Source organism: Electrona antarctica (assembly GCF_951216825.1).
Source record: "Electrona antarctica genome assembly, contig: scaffold_33, whole genome shotgun sequence".
NCBI lineage: Eukaryota > Metazoa > Chordata > Actinopteri > Myctophiformes > Myctophidae > Electrona > Electrona antarctica.
In genome coordinates, this window is record NW_027638147.1 from 966,396 (window position 1) to 987,306 (window position 20,911).

At 46.0% G+C, this 20,911-nt stretch overlaps 1 protein-coding gene across 1 annotated transcript in view; it reads right to left on the minus strand.

Moving 5' to 3' along the window:
• Positions 1-12,578: 12,578 nt before the first annotated feature.
• The window catches only part of LOC306918350 (F-box/WD repeat-containing protein 10-like), a gene marked incomplete at both ends in the record, with an annotated part of 82,740 nt that continues 74,407 nt past the window's right edge, over positions 12,579-20,911 (minus strand). The window contains 6 exons of the mRNA XM_079531247.1: positions 12,579-12,795; positions 14,110-14,235; positions 15,864-15,931; positions 16,414-16,568; positions 17,401-17,497; positions 19,145-19,163. Coding sequence (XP_079387373.1) covers positions 12,579-12,795; positions 14,110-14,235; positions 15,864-15,931; positions 16,414-16,568; positions 17,401-17,497; positions 19,145-19,163 — 682 coding nt within the window. The remainder of the gene's footprint in view (positions 12,796-14,109; positions 14,236-15,863; positions 15,932-16,413; positions 16,569-17,400; positions 17,498-19,144; positions 19,164-20,911) is intronic.

Sequence of the window (20,911 nt, forward strand, 5' to 3'; positions counted from 1 at the left end):
GCTGCATGGCTGCTCTCTGGACAGCCAGAGGCCCGTGGGGTCTTATCAGGACGCTGCATGGCTGCTCTCTGGACAGCCAGAGGCCCGTGATGCAGAGCGCTGTCCGGGTATATATGGTGCTATCTGTGCTGGAGAGGAGAGCAAACATCTGCTCTGGTTTCTATCTGGGCTGGAGAGGAGAGGAGAGGAGAGGAGAGGAGAGGAGAGGAGAGGAGAGGAGAGGAGAGGAGAGGAGAGGAGAGGAGAGGAGAGGAGAGAGGAGACATCTGGGGCTGACATGGAGCTATGGCAGCTAATTGGTTGTTAGACCCGGGAATGAGTGCACGTCTCCGTCTCCGAGGAGAGTGCTGATAAAGATGTCCATTAGCTGTCTCACACTCGTACGCACGCACGCACGCACGCACGCACGCACACGCACATGTGTTACTATACTTGCGAGGACATCAACGTTTCATGATGTCAATTTTATGACGTTTAACTTTTAGTTTTTTTGCCACTTTTAAACCTTTTTTTTGTACACATTTTCTGTAGATCGGCTATTTTGGGTACGTGTGACGATAGGAAAACAGTCCTCACTATGTCTAGAATTGTGCTGGGGGGGGGGGGGGGGATTCGGCCCCCTGCACCAGTATAGTAAAACAAGTGCACACACATTCACACGGACGCGCGCACACATACCCACACGCAAATTACGACCTAGTACTAAAACTTGAGCGCTCGTATAAATCTAAGTGGCAGATACTAGCTGGCATATAACTGTCCATTGAAAGGAACAGCGCCTAAGAGTCTAAAAGCCACCCATTAGCAGCCCCTAGAGGCCGTGTTGCTCGTAACACCCACTTGTACATTTTAGGCGCTAGACAAGTGCTTCCCAAAGTGGGGTCCGGGGACCCCCGGGGGTCCTTGAGGGAGTGGGAGGGGGGTCCCCACCTGAATAATTAGTTAGGAAACAAATGGAAGCTTGTGGGTCTGTAACTCGGACAAATGGAACCAAACGTACCCTAAAATGGGTCCATTTGTACACTCTCAGAGAGTTAAATGAATATTGATTTTACAATAGGTAAGCCATTCATGGCCTACTTGTGTGTAACACGCAAGTCCTGACGCCACTCGCTCATCCCCTGGTCTTGCCTGGTTCACAGAAGTAATTTCTCTATGGAGAATAACATGGGGTCATCTTAAAATCGTTTCATATAAGCATTGTGGTCCAAAAATAAACAAAAATTGTCGAGGGAGGTGTCTCTGTATCGTTTGCGACAGTCAGTCACTCATATATGATACAGTCTGTTTCTAGCGAAAATGTAACTAATTCAGCAGCAGTAACAATAGTGTTTTCTCTCAGTCAGTTGATTCTTCATATCCATATGAGTGAAACGGCCTGGATGATTTGTTTATTTTTGAAACACAGTTCTTATATGAGGCGATCTAAAATCCCCCTATGGGGATTACAATGCAAATAAAAAGTACATGAACCAGTGAAGTTATAGCGCCCTCTACCGATATTGACGTCAGACGGTCTATAGAAGCCATTTCTATTTGGATATCAATACAATATTGTGGCTTTGACCCCAAACAGTCGGGTCTCCTCCGACCCACTGTTTTGGAAACAAGACGTGTTCTAAAGTCCTTTTTTGTCCAGTCACGATGATGGCCACTTGGTCAGCACGGTGTTCCTCTCCTCCTCCGGGGTGCGCGGAGGAGCCAATAAAGGCCTCTGTGGGGGTTTGTGTTACAATTAATTTTCTGTTTCGCTCGGGACAGGAAACAGAGGTTGTTTGCACTAACCTTTCCTGTGTGAATTGACTACTTGTTTCAACCCCCCCCCCCCCACACACACACACACGCCCCCCCCCCCCCCCCGATACCCTCCGCCCGAACAGGGAAGTTTTATCCTCGTCACCTTTGACCCCCCGTGTCTCCATATTTACGTCTCAGGGAAAATAGTGGAATTACGACACTTAGCGCTGTCGCCTCGAGAGCGTCTGGTATGAAGACTGTGGGCGCTCTATTGAGAGCCCGGGGGGGGGGGGGGGGGGGGAGGGGGTGTCCGATGTCTCTCTCGGCGCGTAACGGTGGCACGTTGGAGGGGCGCGTTCACGCTGACTGACACACATCGTGAAAACAACACAAAAAAGCTTGTGTTCCAAATGTCTGGTAGAGGAAAGAGAAAAGAAAAAGGTCATTCTTAAACGTTTTTAATTTAAGAATGAAAAACGGTCAGTGATTCCTTGGCGCGCGCGCACGCACGCACGCACGCACGCACACGCACACACGCACACACGCACACGAGCGCACACACCGATGGCCAATGGCTTCCAGTGCTGAACCCAAATCCAGTATACATCAAAAAATAGGAATTAAAACAAAAAGTAACACATCCAAAAATGTAAAGAGTGGCGGACCAAGTACCGTATTTTGCCAAATATAAGACGACTCTGATTATAAGACGACCCCCATTTTTCAAGACTCATTTGTGGGAAAAGAACATTGAATGTCAAATAGTCTAGTCCCCGATTCTAATACGACCCCATTTTTGTCTCCACCAGCCCGAAGGCATGGGGAGGGAGTATGTTTTGCACTCCGTCCGTCCGTGTGTCCGTCCGTGTGTCTGTCCGTCCGTCCGTCCGTCCGTCCGTCCATGTGTCCGTCTGTGAACAGCAAATTTCTGGCACCATTAACCCGGTCGATGCCAAACTTTACACACACACTCCCTGGATGCCAACGATGAACCTCTGGCCCAACTCCAGATTTTGTCCAAAAATCCTGCAAATCGTTACACACTATCTCTATAGTCATGTGCTCAAGACAGATCTGTCCGATATTTCATATTCCATCCTAATTGGCTAACATTGGCTTTCAAGGATTGCAGGATTGGCCCGTTTTGAACAAAAAGCCTCAAATCATGAACGCAGCGTGCAATTTACGTGAAATCTTTCACGCACTTTCCTACTAGGCTGAGGAATATATCCCACCCTTTTCACATTGGCCTGTTATAGCGCCACCAACAGGTGGATTTTTGCAAAACACATTTTTGGAGCAGTCCCCCCTTTCATGACGACGCCAGGCCCAGGAAATAATTCCTAATGCATTTTCCCGATAGACATTTCAAAAAGTATTTATTTAAAGACCTTTTAAGAAAAACAACAAAAAAATGTTGTAACCTGCCGTTTTTTTTCGAAATATTTGTTCGGCCCAAAACATTGTGTTTATTGTTTTGATTTGTCACGACAAGAGTTTGCTTTGTCCGCGGCGTAAACGTCTTTAAATAAATACTTTTTGTAAAGTCTATTTTCCGGGTCTCTCGAGGGCCCGGGGTCTCTGCGACGCTCTATAGGGTACTGACATTTCCATTTCTTTATTGGCACACACCAAAGAGCCTTCATCAGAGCATTCAATGCTCTGATTAAGGCTCTGAATTTTCTTTTTTTTATTCCTATTTTTGACACACACTATATACTTGATTCTCGTCCGATTATAGCTAAAAACAGCTCAAATCCAATCTTGCGAGCTTACTTGGATTATTACAGACAAAACATGCTTTCTGCATTAGCTGATCCGATCGTAATATACCCGATCCACAAGCTCACAACACATGTCTTTGGCCTATATACAGGCCAAATAGGGCCGGCAGGATGTAAGTGTAAGTGTGGGAGGCCTGAGGAGGCTAGCAGCGGAAACTAACGGAAGCGGGGAAAAATGTACCAATAATATTTTAAAATATTTTTAATCAAATCTCATGTTTTCTCGTGGACGGTAATATAATAGCTTTCCTCGAGATATCTCGTGGATGGCTTGGATTGGGTTAACCCATTTAGACATAAGAGAACAGATTCTAGAAATGTCTTCTAAATCATGACGCTTTTCAGAAAAACCTCTGTTTCTATGTCAGTGGTGGGAGCGGACGTAGATGACCTGATGAAGATCAAAAAGATCGAAACGTTGTCAGAATTCTCAATAAAGAACGTTCTTGTACCTGTGGTGTGCGGGCTCCATCCAATATCTATGTCAGTGGCGCTCAACCTTTGTCATGTCAAGGACCGCCAGAATTATATGTATTTGGTCACGGAACCAACATCTGAAAATATGTTGTTTCAGGGACACCCCCCCCCCCCCCCCCAAGCAAAGATTTAAGTTAAAAAGGTTCACTGTGAAAGAATATATATTCAAAGATTCGCGCCACAATTTCAAGATAAAAAAGCTCATATAGCGTGGCACTCGGTACTAGCTAAATTATAACATATAATGCTTAAAACACCAAAAGGGGTTCCTGTCCTGGATGAGTTAAAACAGACACATTGAGCTGACAGAACGGGGTGCAGTCGAAACACAGCCGAAAGCCATACAACAGCTTGTAGTCCAAAATGTGGACTACAAACCATGTGACTCCCATTGGAAATGCATTGGGGCAAGATGTATCACACCCTTTGCATACAACAAGCATACATCAATCTGTTGCGACCGTGTGAGTGAGGCCTAGGTAAACGTCCGGTATTCAAAATGTACTTGAGAAAAAATACAAAAGTATTGGCATCAAAATGTAGCCTACTTAAAGTACTCATTGGGCAGAATGTCCCATTTTGCAAAATATACAATTGTACAAAGTAACTATAGTAAATAAAGTTGTCAAATAATTGTAGTGGACTAAAAAAGTACAATATTTGCCTCTCAGATGTAATGGAGTAGAAGTAAAAGTACCGAACATTGGAAATGCTCAATTACTCAACTGCAGTACTTTATTGCTAAAGTAAAGATACACACACACACAGTGTCCTCCGTTTTCACAATCACATTCTCGCTACGACGTCAAACAAGGTTAATTAATTGTGGTCGTAGTCACGCCTGGGCAAGATGCAACTATAAGCTGAAGTGGGAGGTGAGTGGTTTAATTTCGAGGAGACCCCCCCCCATATCTCAATTGTTTTACTTAAGTAAAAGTACCAATACTGCAATTTAGAAGTACTTCGTTACAAGTAAAAGTACAGAATTGAAAATGCACTTGAGTAAAAGTACAAAAATGTACTTAAAGTACTAAAAGTAAAAGTACTCATATTGCAGAATGTCCCATTTCACAAGTTCAAAATGTGTACAAAATCTATTGAAAATAGCCGATCTACAAATAGTACAAGCTCACTTGGCCGAAATGTATAGGGTTGAAGTGGTTAATGTATGTTTTCTAATCAAAATTAAAAGCACGGCTCACCGCTCCAAGAGATGGGTCAAATGCGGAGAACAAATTTCACTGCGGTAACGTCTGTGTGACTAATTGTATGACTTTGATGTCATGTAAGCCACAAATGCACGTGCGCACCGCACCCCCACAGTAGATGGTTTGACACAGAGGTCCATCCAATAAGCCCATATCTGTTACGCACACAAACCCCTATTTTTCACAATAATACATAAAAAAAAGCCATTTACACAGGATATCCCACAGGCCTAAAAGAACAGTATATGTGAAAATGTCCTTCCTGATTATTATAAATGACATTGAAAAGACATGTCCTGGCTTATAGTGGCTACATCCTGACGATCAGTCTGGTGAAGGAAAACGTCACTCAGCGCTTTACGGGTGCAAAAAGTACTTGTTAAGTATTTGTTAAAAATGAATGTGCTGCGAACGTTCCTTCTTTTTGTACAGTTACTCGAGTAATTCATCGACAAAAGCAAACCGGCGGCGATAACCTCTGTGATCGTCCCTGTGATGCGTGGCCACAGCAGTGGTTTCGTTTTCATTCTCTCGTGTTTCTAAAACCCTTCTTCTCGGCTCAATCAAGTGCTCGTGGAGCGTTGCGGAGTGTTGCGGAGCGAAGGCCACGGCTCGGCTCCGAGGAAGCAGAACCAACCAACCGCTCGGCCCACAGCGAGAGGAACCGCCCCCGGGGGGGAGGCCAATCAAATCAACGGGCCAATCACATTCCCTCTTATCGGTTTGGTTCTGCCTGGATGGGAATGTGAATCAGTCCCATATCGTCGATCGGGGTAATGGTGTTCTCGTTAATTGCCCCCTCCCCCCCCACGCCTCGTTGAGGGGGCTGTACCCCCCCCCCACTCCCTCCCTTTACTTATGATCTTTATCTGCAAATGAGGTCAGCGAGGCATGTGGATCTGGTTTCCTCCAAACCGAGCCGCTCTGCTGAACGCTAAAGAGGCCATTTGTATAACTCCTCGGCTGTATACTCCGGGGTACTCCGTGGCCGGGCAGCTGATCTAATAAGCTCACGTACGACGCGTGGTGCTGCCGTGCCACGCGTCGCGAGCTTGTAGATCGGATATTTTTTTCATTTCAGTTTGGCAGTGTGGACAGACCGGTTGGGGTGATGATGATTGATTGCCTGTGGACCCTGCATGCATGTGTGGTTGCTGGTGTTTCTCTATCCATATCGTCGTGTTGCAAAATTAAACCTTTTCATAGATGTCACAGACGTGTTTGACAGCACTGTCCTCAGTGCTACTATCTTCATAATTTAACCACTTGACCCATTTAGGCCTGACGTCGAAATAAAAAAAAACGTTCGCTCTGAAAGAATATATATTCAAAGATGTGTGCCGCATTTTTACGATTTTTCAAAAATAGCAGACCTACAAGCTCGTAGCGCGCCTCTCGGTGGCGCGCTATGAGCTTGTATATCTGCTATTTTTCAATAGCTAAAGTATAACATAATGCTTAGTTAAAACACCAAAAGGGGTTCCTGTCCAGAATGGGTTAAACTGTCAATACTTCATACATGTAACCATTCACTACATGGTCTGCTCTATTTTCCCCTCTACACCAAACCTCTTAGCCAAATATGTACAAGCTCACAGCGCCTCGCAGTAGATCCGCTATAGTTGTGGCTATAAAGTTCCCCTCAGAATAGGGGTGCAGGCCTGGGTCGTGGCTCAGCGGTCCAGGCACCTTGGCTGGTAATCCAGTCTGGCAGTGTGCCGCGGGTTCGACTCCCGATCCCGACGGCCTTCACTGCATGTCATCACCCCCATCTCTCTCCCCCATTTCCTGTCAGCCTACTGTCTGTCCCTCCATAAAAAATATATAATAAAGGCGAAAGCCACAAAAAATAGGGTTCAAGTGGACACACTAAGATTAGGCAGCCTCCCTGTAGTAACTCTGTCAAAAAGACGCCTTGCTCTAGGATGAGGGCTTCGGTCATCGCTGTGACACGTTACTGTCACCGCCATCAACGCCGTCCGACGTTCAAAGGCTCTGTTTTCCGGCTGCGTCCAAACAGTTATGCAAAAAGCATAAGCACGGCGATTAAGGCTGCTCTCTCTCTCTGAGCAGGGCTCCCTCCCTCCCTCCCTCACCGCCTCAGTCCGACACAAACCAGAGCATCATTGTTCGGTGCAAAACGAGGAGGTCGGTGTCAATCTGCATTCAATTGGCGGTCAGTCTTATCGTGCGGTCGCTCCGTCCCCCGAGAGAGAGAGAGAGAGAGAGAGAGAGAGAGAGAGAGAGAGAGAGAGACAGCTAGCGTTTGCTATAGCATTTGCATATATTCAGCCCAGCGCGGGCGGACGTCTGCCGTGCGCCTCGTTAAGCCACGTATGGCAGCAGAGTGATGTGTGGAGGGACAGCTCCGGGGCAGAACGCAGCCAGAACGTCTGACTGACATGCAAATACGCTCTGATCCGTCTCCCACGCCCGTCTCGTAGCGTCGTGGAACTATATAAGCACCCAACGCTGAACCCTAGTGTTGGAACCAGTGGGGTAAAGTAACTAAGTACATTTACTTACAGTATAAGTACTGTGCTGGGACTACAATTCCGAGGTATTTGTATACTTTACTTGAGAATATCCAATACTTTTACCTCTACTCCACTACATCTCGGATCCAAAATATTGTACTTTTACTCCTATACTTACTATTTTACTCAACTACTGTTTTACTACTATCTTACTCCACTACAATTTTACTACTATTTAATACATTTGAGTACTATTTTACTCCACTACTATTTGAAAATGTCAGTTACTAGTTTTAGATTAAATTTAAAATTATTATGACAAAACATACATTAACCGCTTCAGCCCTATATACTAGTCCTTACCCGTTCTACAGCAAATGATGTTCAGTGTGGGTAATCTATCTAATCATTTAGCGATCACCCCTTAAAAAATGCTTTTTTTATTAATTTTTAGCTCCACTGGAATTTTCCCTGCTAATCCAAATGAAATAAATGGTGTCTAAAAAGATTAGTGTTTTATTGTTAGTGAGAAGGCAGCTGAAAAGTGCAATTTTGTGTAAAACAGCAACAATGCGCTAGATTGGCTGTTGTTCAAGGTGGGTGGGCCCACTGGGCTGTGTGAGGTCAGGTTATTGGCTGTTGTTCAAGGTGGGTGGGCCCACTGGGCTGTGTGAGGGTGGAGTTAGAGGTTGTTGGCCTTCTGATGACGTCACTCTGATCAGTTTGCCATATTAGGGACTGCAACAGCCACCGGCTCCTTTGATTGGCCACAAAGTTTGTGATGTTTCCACCACTGAACCAATATAAGTGCCAGTGAACACAATAGGATGCCATTAATTCACAGAGAAGCATTTGAGGAATTGTCTTTGATCCCCGGAGGATCTGTTTGTGAGAAATGTTCTGCTGGACGCTGCATCTGAACAGAGGACCTAATGAAGACAGACAGGCTGCTGTTGCCGTGGGAGACAAAGTCTACTCATTTCGAGGGTGCTGTGACGTCAACAAGGATCAGATTGGTGTTCACGTCTTCAACACAGTGGCTTTATGCTGGACGGAGTTGACCCCAGAGACTACTGGAAGAGGAGAATGTCAACTTGAAGTTCCATCCAATCGGTGGGGACACACAGCTGTGATGATAGATTATATCGTCTACATCTGGGGGGGTTATAATTGCTACACAGCAAGGCACTGTAATGTTCTTTATGCATTTGATGTGGACACCCACAGATGGTTCAAGACCAAGGTTTCTGGAACTGTTCCAGAGGCGAGGAACAACCACTCAGCCTGTGTCTTGGGGACGGTCATGTTTATCCATGGAGGACTTGGGACTGGATACCTAAATGACATGTACAAGATGGACACTACCACAATGGTCTGGTCTTTCATTAACAGCAGAGGCACTCCATCTCCTGCTTCATCACTCCACTCTGCCACCATCATTGGGACAAGGATGTTTGTATTTGGGGGAGGAGCCACCAACGTTAACAACATCATCAGTCTGTTTGACACAGAGACCAACCTCTGGCTGAGAACACCTTCTGCACAGCTTCTTCCTGAAGAACGCTGGGGTCATTCAGCCTTTACCTACAATGGAGATCTGTACATATTTGGTGGTAGCAAATGGAACTTCACTGATCTGTGGAAATTCAGTCCAGAGACCCTCTGGAAGAAAATTGAGCCCAGAGGGAATGGCCCATGTTCAACATATAGGATGTGCTGTTGCATGGTGGGAGATCGCATCATCCTCTTTGGATCATTGGACAGACCTGATGAACTGCATGTCTTGGACTTAAATCCTAGTCTTAAGACGTTGTGCAAACTAGCGGTTATTCAGCACAATCTGAAGCAGACTGGACTCCCACACAACATCAGGTGGGAACTGGCAGCCATGACTAACAACAGCAACAGGAAGTAGGAAATACTGTTCCTGAAGAAACAGGGTGGGCTCGAGGAGCTATAAGAACAGCAGACAATGGATATCCAAGCTAATTCATGCCTCTGGACTTTAATTAACACCAGAGGCACTCCACCTCCTGCTTCATCACACCACTCTGCCACCATCATCGGGGCAAATATGTTTGTATTTGGGGTAGGAGCCGCCGCCTGCAACAACATCCTCAGAGTGTTTGACACAGAGACCAACCTCTGAGGCTGAGAACACCTTCTGCACAGCTTCTTCCAGAAGAACGCTGGGGTCATTCAGCCTTTACCTACAATGGAGAGGTAGGTGTACATATTTGGTGGTCGCAAAGGGTACCAGAACTTCACTGATCTGGAAATTCAGTCCAGAGACCCTCTGGAAGAAAGTTGAGCCCAGAGGGAAAGGCCCATGTTCAACACATAGGTTGGTTAGCCGATTTGCTCGTCTACATATAAGGGCCGTATCTACCATATGGGCACTTTGGGCACGATATAGGAACGATTCTCTCTTTCCCTTTCTTACTGTATTTAATGTACCTGTGCAGACTAAGACTTGCACAGGTCCCATTCAGGACGGGAACCCCTTTTGGTGATTTTAGCATTCTGTTATACTTTAGGTATAGCAGAAGATACAAGCTCATAGCGCGGCACTCTCGCGCTATGAGCTTGTAGATCTTCTGCTATTCTTGAAAATGTTTTAACTCAAATCTTTGCTTCTGGGGGGGGGGGTCCCTGGAACTACATATTTTCATATATGGCGGTCCGCAGCCAAATAAAGACAATTCTAGGGGTCCTTGTACAAAGGTTGAGCACCCACCCCCACTGACATAGAAACATAAAGGTTTTTCAGAATACTATTAGGATTTAGAAGCCTTTTTTTTCTTTTTTTTTATCAGCCTCAGGTCTAAAACGGGATGAAGTACAACGTCAAACTTCGAACCTCAGGCACAATCAGGAGGTCAAAGGTCGGCGTGGCGCATGACAGAAAGGGGGAGAAATGTCATTTCTTTGAACCGTGCGTCGAGCCGCGATGCTAAACCCCAGGCTAATAAGCAGACGCAGATCGGCATGAGACGAAGTGAAAGGGTTGGGTCATAATCGCGGGATCGCCCTCATTGTCGGCCTTCCTCGATCCACCCCAACCCCCCCCCCCCCCCCCCCCCCCCAAATCAGTCTTTCACTATGAAGGTATAGGGGAGGCAACCTCTGCTCTTCTTAACCCCCCCCCCCCCCTTCCATCAATAACCCCACCCTCAGGGCCAGCTCAAGAGGAGAGAATAAGGGTCTAAGAGCATTCCTTCCCCGTGAAGACTTTCCCCCTTTACTACCTTTACTTTGATTTCACGCTCATTACAAGCCCCCCGTCTGTCCCCTGTGGCACAGACAGGACAAGGGCCTCCGTACCTGGGGGAACAATGGGGGGGTTGAGGGGGTGGATGGGGTGAGTTGAGGGGTTCGGGGGGGTGGGGGTGCAGAAGGCAGTGCATTGTCCCCCCTGCACGACCCCTCTGTACCTCAGACTGGCAGGAGGAATGGGGGAGAGAGATGGCCATTATTGTCCCCGATTTTCTGCAGACTAAAATCAAATTAGCAGAGTATATAGAGGGCAGACTGGAAGTGTGTGTGTGTGTGTGTGTGTGTGTGTGTGTGTGTGTGTGTGTGTGTGTGTGTGTGTGTGTGTGTGTGTGTGTGTGTGTGTGTGTGTGTGTGTGTGTGTGCATTGCCATGTCTGCTATAATTATAAGGGACTTACAAAAAAAAAGTTCCAAAAATGTGCCATTGAGCATTTGAAGTGCTCACGTACCTGTATGTGTGTGCCTATTAATTAAGAGCCGCTTCCTTTGGGCTCGTTCTCCGAGACCTGGTTGCTTGTTTCTCTCACAACATTTGGCAACGAGGGAGGGGGGGGGGGGGGGTCAAGTCGCCTCTTACTTCTTTGTACTATGTGCTGCCGCCCAGCTGTTGTGTGTGCGTGTGTGTGTGCGTGTGTTCGCGTGTGCGTGTGTGTGTTGGTGTGTGTGTGTGAGTGTGTGTTTGTTGCGGCTGCGGTTTGAAGGAGGCGGAGAAGACCCTTCCTCTTACCCCCTGATCTCCAAACCTCCAACCTCTTAATGATGCCCTGGAGGCACATGGAGGGGCCGGAGGGCAGGTGGCAGGGTGAGAGAGCAGAGAGGACCTCTCTCTCTCTCTCTCTCTCTCTGGATGGATGGACGGATGGGGACAAACCCCCTCTTGCTCCGATGACCTCACGCACATAGTCTTTGAAGTGCCAAACAGGCCTTAAGACTAAAGGTTTACAGAGTGGATTTGTTTGTAAGGGCCAGGGGGGGATTCAAAGAGGATTTTGAATCCACAAAGCCATGGGGCTCAGGTTTCGGGGCCCACAAAGATTTCCTGTTTGCAGTGAGTTGGTATGTCCGTCCGTCCGTCCGTCCGTCCGTCTGTCTGATATATTGAGTAGTGTTTGAGAACAACAAACAAACAAAGAACTGAACCGATAATAAGACGAGTGATTTGAGGGAATAGGAGTTGTTAATAAGCTCGTGTTCAGGACGGGAACCCCTTTTTTAAGCATTAATGTTATACTTTAGCTATTGAAGGATCGTGTCGCAAATGTGTCGCAAATCTTTGAATATATATATATTCTTTCAGAGCAAACGTTTTAAACTGAAACAGTTCCTGGGGGGGTCCCTGATATTTTGAGAGGTTGGCAGACAATTACATGTATATCATTCTGGGACTCCTTGACATGAAATAGTTTGAGAACCACCAAAATAAAAAGGCAGACGTTTAGCACGTTTAAGGGTTTAGCATGGACAAAAATACAGCCTCTCTGACCCCCTTTCCACCGGTTGGTGGAAAGGGACGTTGGTGCCCAACGTCCAACTTCTCGCCGCCGCACACCGCCGCCGGACAGGAAACGGACACGGCGGGTCGGCTGAGGATGAGGCCTCTCCGTTGTCTTGACGCCGAGGTCAGAGGTCTTCGGGCTTGGTGGTGACGAGCACGGCCGTGCCCGGGCCGAGACCCCGGGGTGCGTGACATTCTGAGAGAAGCAGCAGCAGACCTCTCCTCAGCAGAATGGTGCAGCAGCCCCCGCCGCGCTGACCCCCGTATGGTGACGCTGTGTAGTCCCACTGGACCTTGGCAAACTGGTAGAGCTGTAGTCTGGACGTCGTGTTCACCAGGACACTGAGGAAGCGCACGCACACGCACACGCACACGCACTCAGCATGTCTTCTATGAAATCCTGCCACGCAGCGAAAATAGTATCTACAAGCTTTATTTAAGCTACATTATTGAAGGAGCACTATCCGCTCCAACGCCTGGCTTTGTGTGTAGTTGTGTACCCCCTTGACGTCATGTGATGTAGTGGGTGCCCCCAAAGGTGCCCCTCACCTCACATGAGTGTGACACATAATGGTTTAAAGTGCTCATGTTGGCCTAGTATTGACTTATTTTGGGCTTGTTTTCATAGACCTATAGTTTCTTATTCCTCTCACAAAATCTGGCAACACTGCTGACAGTGCAGTGACAGTACAGACTCACTTGAAGCCGTGGCAGTGCAGTGACACTAGACAGTACAGACTCACTTGAAGCCGTGGCAGTGCAGTGACACTAGACAGTACAGACTCACTTGAATCCGTGGCAGTGCAGTGACAGTACTAGACAGTACAGACTCACTTGAATCCGTGGCAGTGCAGTGACAGTACAGACTCACTTGAAGCCGTGGCAGTGCAGTGACACTAGACACTAGACAGTACAGACTCACTTGAAGCCGTGGCAGTGCAGTGACAGTAGACAGTACAGACTCACTTGAAGCCGTGACAGTGCAGTGACACTAGACAGTACAGACTCACTTGAAGCCGTGGCAGTGCAGTGACACTAGACACTAGACAGTACAGACTCACTTGAAGCCGTGGCAGTGCAGTGACAGTAGACAGTACAGACTCACTTGAAGCCGTGACAGTGCAGTGACAGTAGACACTAGACAGTACAGACTCACTTGAAGCTGTGGCAGTGCAGTGACAGTAGACACTAGACAGTACAGACTCACTTGAAGCCGTGGCAGTGCAGTGACAGTACAGACTCACTTGAAGCCGTGGCAGTGCAGTGACAGTACAGACTCACTTGAAGCCGTGGCAGTGCAGTGACAGTAGACATTAGACTCACTTGAAGCTGTGACAGTGCAGTGACACTAGACAGTACAGACTCACTTGAAGCTGTGGCAGTGCAGTGACAGTACTAGACAGTACAGACTCACTTGAAGCCGTGGCAGTGCAGTGACAGTACAGACTCACTTGAAGCCGTGACAGTGCAGTGACACTAGACAGTACAGACTCACTTGAAGCTGTGGCAGTGCAGTGACAGTAGACACTAGACAGTACAGACTCACTTGAAGCCGTGACAGTGCAGTGACACTAGACAGTACAGACTCACTTGAAGCCGTGACAGTGCAGTGACAGTAGACATTAGACTCACTTGAAGCCGTGGCAGTGCAGTGACAGTACGGGGATGTATGTTTTCAGGACTCTCAGACAGTCTCCGGTGAGGAAGTGAAAGATGCGGACCTTTCCGTCCATGCAGCCGGTGATGACGCGCAGGAAGCACAGCGTCACGCAACGCACCTCCCTGAAAAGCAAAATGACATTATCCTTATTATCAATGCTGTTGGGTGCACGGACTGTTGTTTTTTTACCCATTTTGACCTGAGATCAGATTCTAAAAATGTCTTCTACATCCTGACAGTTTTCTGAAAAAGCTATGTTTCTATGTCAATCGTTCTTCGATTTTTCAAAAATAGCAGACCTAAAAGCTTGTAGCGCGCCACTCGGTGGCGCGCTATGAGCTTGTAGATCTGCTATTTTTCAATAGCTAAAGCATAACATAATGCTAACACCAAAAGGGGTTCCCGCCCAAGATGGGTTAATGACCTCATCCGTTTCAAAATATACAGAAAAGTGTCAAATATATTTGACAATAGCTTGTGGTAGTATTGTTCTTCTTAATTTGGGTGTCTGAAAGTGTTGAGACAGTTTGGTTAAATCTGCTATAAGGAATAATATGTCAAAATTCAGACAGCCAGCAATGGGTAAAACGCTCCCCAAAATAATGTAGTCTCTGTGACACATCTAGGGGCTGTAATCTGCATTCAAAGAGTTTCCCAGAAGCTTTGTCATTGGTCGATTTGCCTGGGTTCGACCGGGTTTTTTTCGACCAATGACAAAGCTTCTAGGAACATCTTTGAATGCAGATTGTGGACCCTAGATGCCCCTAGAAGTTATTCGCCCTTTCAATTAGTAATGCCCGACGCCCAGGACGAAGATTGATTCAAAGGACGGAGATTATTGATATCAAAACCGATCGCATCACTCCACAGGCTGGGAGCGTCTGTTGCGCAACATTCAATGTTGCGCAACAGTGGGACGTCATCGAAAATGACCCCCCCCCCCCCCCCCCCCCCCCCTGTTTAGCCGACGAGACCGAGAATCTTAAAACGTTAATAACTCTGGATCTAAATCATTCCGTCCAATTCTAAGCAAAGATCATGTATTAGACGGCCCACAGCAGTCCTGTCGCTAGTCGCGGTATAATGTATCATACCTCCCGTTGTTGTCGATCGCCTCTAGAGTGTTTTGGCTACATCTAGCTGCTTCAGCCACATCCGGGATAACATCCGGTCCGTCGGTAAAAGTGCTCCGATGCTATAAATCGCTGGGCGCTATGATTTAATGGATTAAATAACTCCGGGCGTTCGGGGGTGTTAAAATGTTGACATATTATTGCTTATAGCTACTTTAACCCATTTTGGGCGGGAACCCTTTTTGGTGATTTAAAGCATTATGTTATGCTTTAGCTATTGAAAAATAGCAGATCTACAAGCTCATAGCGCGGCACCGAGTGAACTTGTAGGTCTGCTATTTTTGAAAAATCGTGAAAATGTGCCTCAAAGTTTCAGTTTTTAACTAAAAGCTTTGCTTCTGGGGGGGGGGTCCCTGGAACAACATATTTTCAGATGGGGGTCCACGGCCAATTACATATAATCTTTGGGATCCTTGACATGAAATATTGAGAACCACTGATATAGAAACATGAGGTTTCTCAGGAAAAAAATACATTTTAAAAATACATTTTTTTTTAAATTTCGACGTCAGGCCTAAATGGGTTAAGAGGTGGTTCTATTTACTTTGGGTGGATGAAGGTGTTCAAACAGTGATTGGCATCACAGCTGCTGCTCCAGGCCATCACCTGACCATCACTGTCTCCAGACGAGGTGCCACTGGTCCACATACAGGCACTTTACTGGCCTCTGGTGGACGTTAATCACCTGTGGGGGGAAAAGTAGGGCAATACAGTGATCCTCAGACGTTTTAGTTTCACAGATAGACCCCCATAACGTACGCGTTGAGAATTACAAACCAGTACTAATAAAGCATTAACCCATTTTGGGCGGGAACCCCTTTTGGTGTTAGCATTATGTTATGCTTTAGCTATTGAAAAATAGCAGATCTACAAGCTCATAGCGCGCCACCGAGTAGCACGCTACGAGCTTGTAGGTCTGCTATTTTTGAAAAATCGAAGAACCACTGACACAGAAACATAGCTTTTTCAGAAAACTGTCATGATGTAGAAGACATTTTTTAGAATCGTTCCCAGGTCAAAATGGGTTAAATCAATCAAGAAATGGTTCCAAATGTGACGGTTCCTCAATGAGGTTGTGTGTGTGTGTGTGTGTGTGTGTGTGTGTGTGTGTGTGTGTGTGTGTGTGTGTGTGTGTGTGTGTGTGTGGACTGTGGAGGTCTGTCTCACCCTGAGCAGAGCTCCGTGGTGGAGGTCCCAGGTCTTGATGAGCCCTCGGTCACAGCTGCTGTACACCCGTGCCGCGTGGACCTTCACACAGCGGACACAGCTGGCGTGTCTGAACTTCAGCTCCTCACGACACCTCCCCGTCTGGAGGTTCCACACTGATGCGACATACGGAGGAGAAACAACTTAACCCATTTAGACCTGGGAACGATTCTACAAAATGTCTTCTAAATCCTGACAGTTTTCTGGAAAAAAAAATGTTTCTATGTCAGTGGTGTTCAAACTTGGTTCATGTCAAGGAGCCCCACAATTCTATGTAATTGGCCGCCGACCACCATCTGAAAATATGTTGTTCCAGGGACCCCCCCAGAAGCAAAGATTTGAGTTGAAAACGTTCGCTCTGAAAGAATATATATTAAAAGTTTTGTGCCGCATTTTCACGATTTTTCAAAAATAGCTAAAGTATAATGTAAAGGGGTTCCCGCCCAGAATGGGTTAACACAATGAACCCCTGGGATTCCTTCAAAATAAGAGCTCTGGGGTGCCGTTTAGACATGACCGCTTTTACTCTTACATTATTACCCTACTCTCGGTTCGCCAGGAACCCATGTCTAACCAATGACTAGTCTAAACTAAGTATGCACCCCGTTTTAAGCATTATGTTATGCTTTAGCTATTGAAAAATAGCAGATCTACAAGCTTGTAGATCTGCTATTTTTGAAAAAATCGTGAAAATGTGCCTGAAATATATATTGTTACAGAGGGAGTTTTTAACTCAAATCTTTGCATCTGGGGGGTCCCTGGAACAACATATTTTCAGATGGGGGTCGGCGGCCAAATACATATAATTCTGGGGGTCCTTGAGATGAAATATTGAGCACCACTGACATAATAGAAAAATGAGGTTTTTCAGAAAACTGTCAGGATTTAGGAGACCTTTTGTAGAATCGTTCCCAGGTCAAAATGGGTTTAATCAAGCAAGCTGCTGACCTTTGACCTTGCAGTCCTTGGCACCAGAGACCAGCGTGTCGCCCTGTTGGTCCAGACAGGTGATGGTGGACGAGTGACCCGACAGCAGCAACACACACTCCACCGTCCTCAGGTCCCAGCACCTTCACATACAGATACTATTAACACACACTCCACCGTCCTCAGGTCCCAGCACCTTCACGTACAGATACTATTAACACACACTCCACCGTCCTCAGGTCCCAGCACCTTCACATACAAATACTATTAACACACACTCCACCGTCCTCAGGTCCCAGCACCTTCACATACAGATACTATTAACACACACTCCACCGTCCTCAGGTCCCAGCACCTTCACATACAGATACTATTAACACACACTCCACCGTCCTCAGGTCCCAGCACCTTCACATACAAATACTATTAACACACACTCCACCGTCCTCAGGTCCCAGCACCTTCACGTACAAATACTAATATTACACACTCCACCGTCCTCAGGTCCCAGCACCTTCACATACAAATACTATTAACACACACTCCACCGTCCTCAGGTCCCAGCACCTACGTACAGATACTATTAACACACACTCCACCGCCCTCAGGTCCCAGCACCTTCACGTACACATACTATTAACACACACTCCACCGTCCTCAGGTCCCAGCACCTTCACGTACACATACTATTAACACACACTCCACCGTCCTCAGGTCCCAGCACCTTCACGTACACATACTATTAACACACACTCCACCGTCCTCAGGTCCCAGCACCTTCACATACAAATACTATTAACACACACTCCACCGCCCTCAGGTCCCAGCACCTTCACATACAGATACTATTAACACACACTCCACCGTCCTCAGGTCCCAGCACCTTCACATACAAATACTATTAACACACACTCCACCGTCCTCAGGTCCCAGCACCTTCACATACAAATACTATTAACACACACTCCACCGTCCTCAGGTCCCAGCACCTTCACATACAAATACTATTAACACACACTCCACCGTCCTCAGGTCCCAGCACCTTCACGTACAAATACTATTAACACACACTCCACCGCCCTCAGGTCCCAGCACCTTCACGTACAAATACTATTAACACACACTCCACCGCCCTCAGGTCCCAGCACCTTCACATACAGATACTATTAACACACACTCCACCGCCCTCAGGTCCCAGCACCTTCACATACAGATACTATTAACACACACTCCACCGCCCTCAGGTCCCAGCACCTTCACGTACAGATACTATTAACACACACTCCACCGTCCTCAGGTCCCAGCACCTTCACATACAGATACTATTAACACACACTCCACCGTCCTCAGGTCCCAGCACCTTCACGTACAAATACTATTAACACACACTCAACCGTCCTCAGGTCCCAGCACCTTCACATACAGATACTATTAACACACACTCCACCGCCCTCAGGTCCCAGCACCTTCACATACAGATACTATTAACACACACTCCACCGTCCTCAGGTCCCAGCACCTTCACGTACAGATACTATTAACACACACTCCACCGTCCTCAGGTCCCAGCACCTTCACATACAGATACTATTAACACACACTCCACCGCCCTCAGGTCCCAGCACCTTCACATACAGATACTATTAACACACACTCCACCGTCCTCAGGTCCCAGCACCTTCACGTACAGATACTATTAACACACACTCCACCGCCCTCAGGTCTCAGCACCTTCACATACAGATACTATTAACACACACTCCACTGTCCTCAGGTTCCAGCACCTTCACATACAAATACTATGAAATACACACTCCACCGCCCTCAGGTCCCAGCACCTTCACGTACAGATACTATTAACACACACTCCACCGTCCTCAGGTCCCAGCACCTTCACATACAGATACTATTAACACACACACTCCACCGTCCTCAGGTCCCAGCACCTTCACATACAGATACTATTAACACACACTCCACCGTCCTCAGGTCCCAGCACCTTCATGTACAAATATTATGAAATACACACTCCTCAGGTCCCAGCACCTTCACGTACAAATGTTGTTTTTGTCGACTAAAACTAAGACGCAAAATGTTTGGCGACCTTTTTTCACTGGCAAATACTAAATGGAAACGAAATGAAAACTAAGCTATGATGACTAAAACTAAGCTAAATGTAAACAGATATAGTACATACATAGATACATTTTACACTTGGTTGCATGCTGAAAATAGCAGATCTAATTTCTAAATTTGAGCAATAATCGTGCAGCACTAGCTGGCTGTCCAATTCATTTTAGTTACTCTTATGATTTTAAGTCAAGCACTTTCATATTGTCTCTTGAAAAGGCACAGTAGTTGGCTCCAGGTGCCACATTTTGAATGTAGTAAATGTTCAGACTAAAGACAACAAATAATTTCATGGGAAAAAAATGAGAATTGTGAATTTGTGGAAGAACATCGAGATTCACATTATTTTGAGCAAGAATCATGGAGCACTAATGCACAAGTGTTAAAGAGGCACTTTTAAGCATTGAGGCATGAACATAATGTTGTATAAAGTTGAGCGCCAGACAGCTCTCTTATTATAATGTTAATAATGTGAATGGGTCAAATGATTTCATTACATTGTAGTAACTCGAGTGGACTTGGTGGGGGAAGTGTCCTTGATCCGAGTCAAGACAGAGACAAATTATAAGGGCAAGAAAATGTGGACTGACTGGACTCGAGACCAGACTCGAGGACTACAACACTAGCAGTGTTGATTTCGTCGACTAATACTGAGACGAAAAATGTTCGTCGACAACCTTTTTCACTGACGAAAACTAAATGGAAACTAAATCAAAACTAAGCTATGGTGACAACAAAAATAAGACTATTGTTGTAAATTTTTTGACAATTTCGTCAACAAATTAAAACTAACTAAAATGTTAGGAAGGGACTAGTGGACAAGAGATCCAGTAGAAGTCATTTTACAATTAGTTGCATGCTGAAAATAGCAGATCTACAAGCTCACAACCCATCGCAAGCTTGTAGATCTTTTATCAAGTGTAAAAACAGTCGTTACGACGATCTACAAGCTCATCGGCTATTTTCAGCAAGTGTAAAATCTGTCATTTCATTATTTAAGTTAAATCTGTCATTACAACGACATCAAGGCCTGCCAAAAAAAACACATTTTAGTCGACTAAATCAACTGTAGATTTAGTCAACTAAAATCGCATGACACTCAGTCGACTAAAACTAGACCAACACTAAAACATTCCAGGTGACTTAAGATTTGACTAAAACTAAATGAAGTTTCAGTCCAAAGACTATGACTAAACTAAAAATAGAAATTTGCTGACAACACTGAACACTAAGATACAGAGGTGAAAATGTCTGATCCCAATTTTTTTTTTGTAAGTATTGTTTATTATCATACATTTTGTCTTATCTATAAGTCTATTCTCCCCTCAGGGCTAGCGGGTGGGTGGGTGGGTGGGTATGTGTTATTGTCGGTTTTGTTTTGTCATAGATGTTGTTGTTGTTT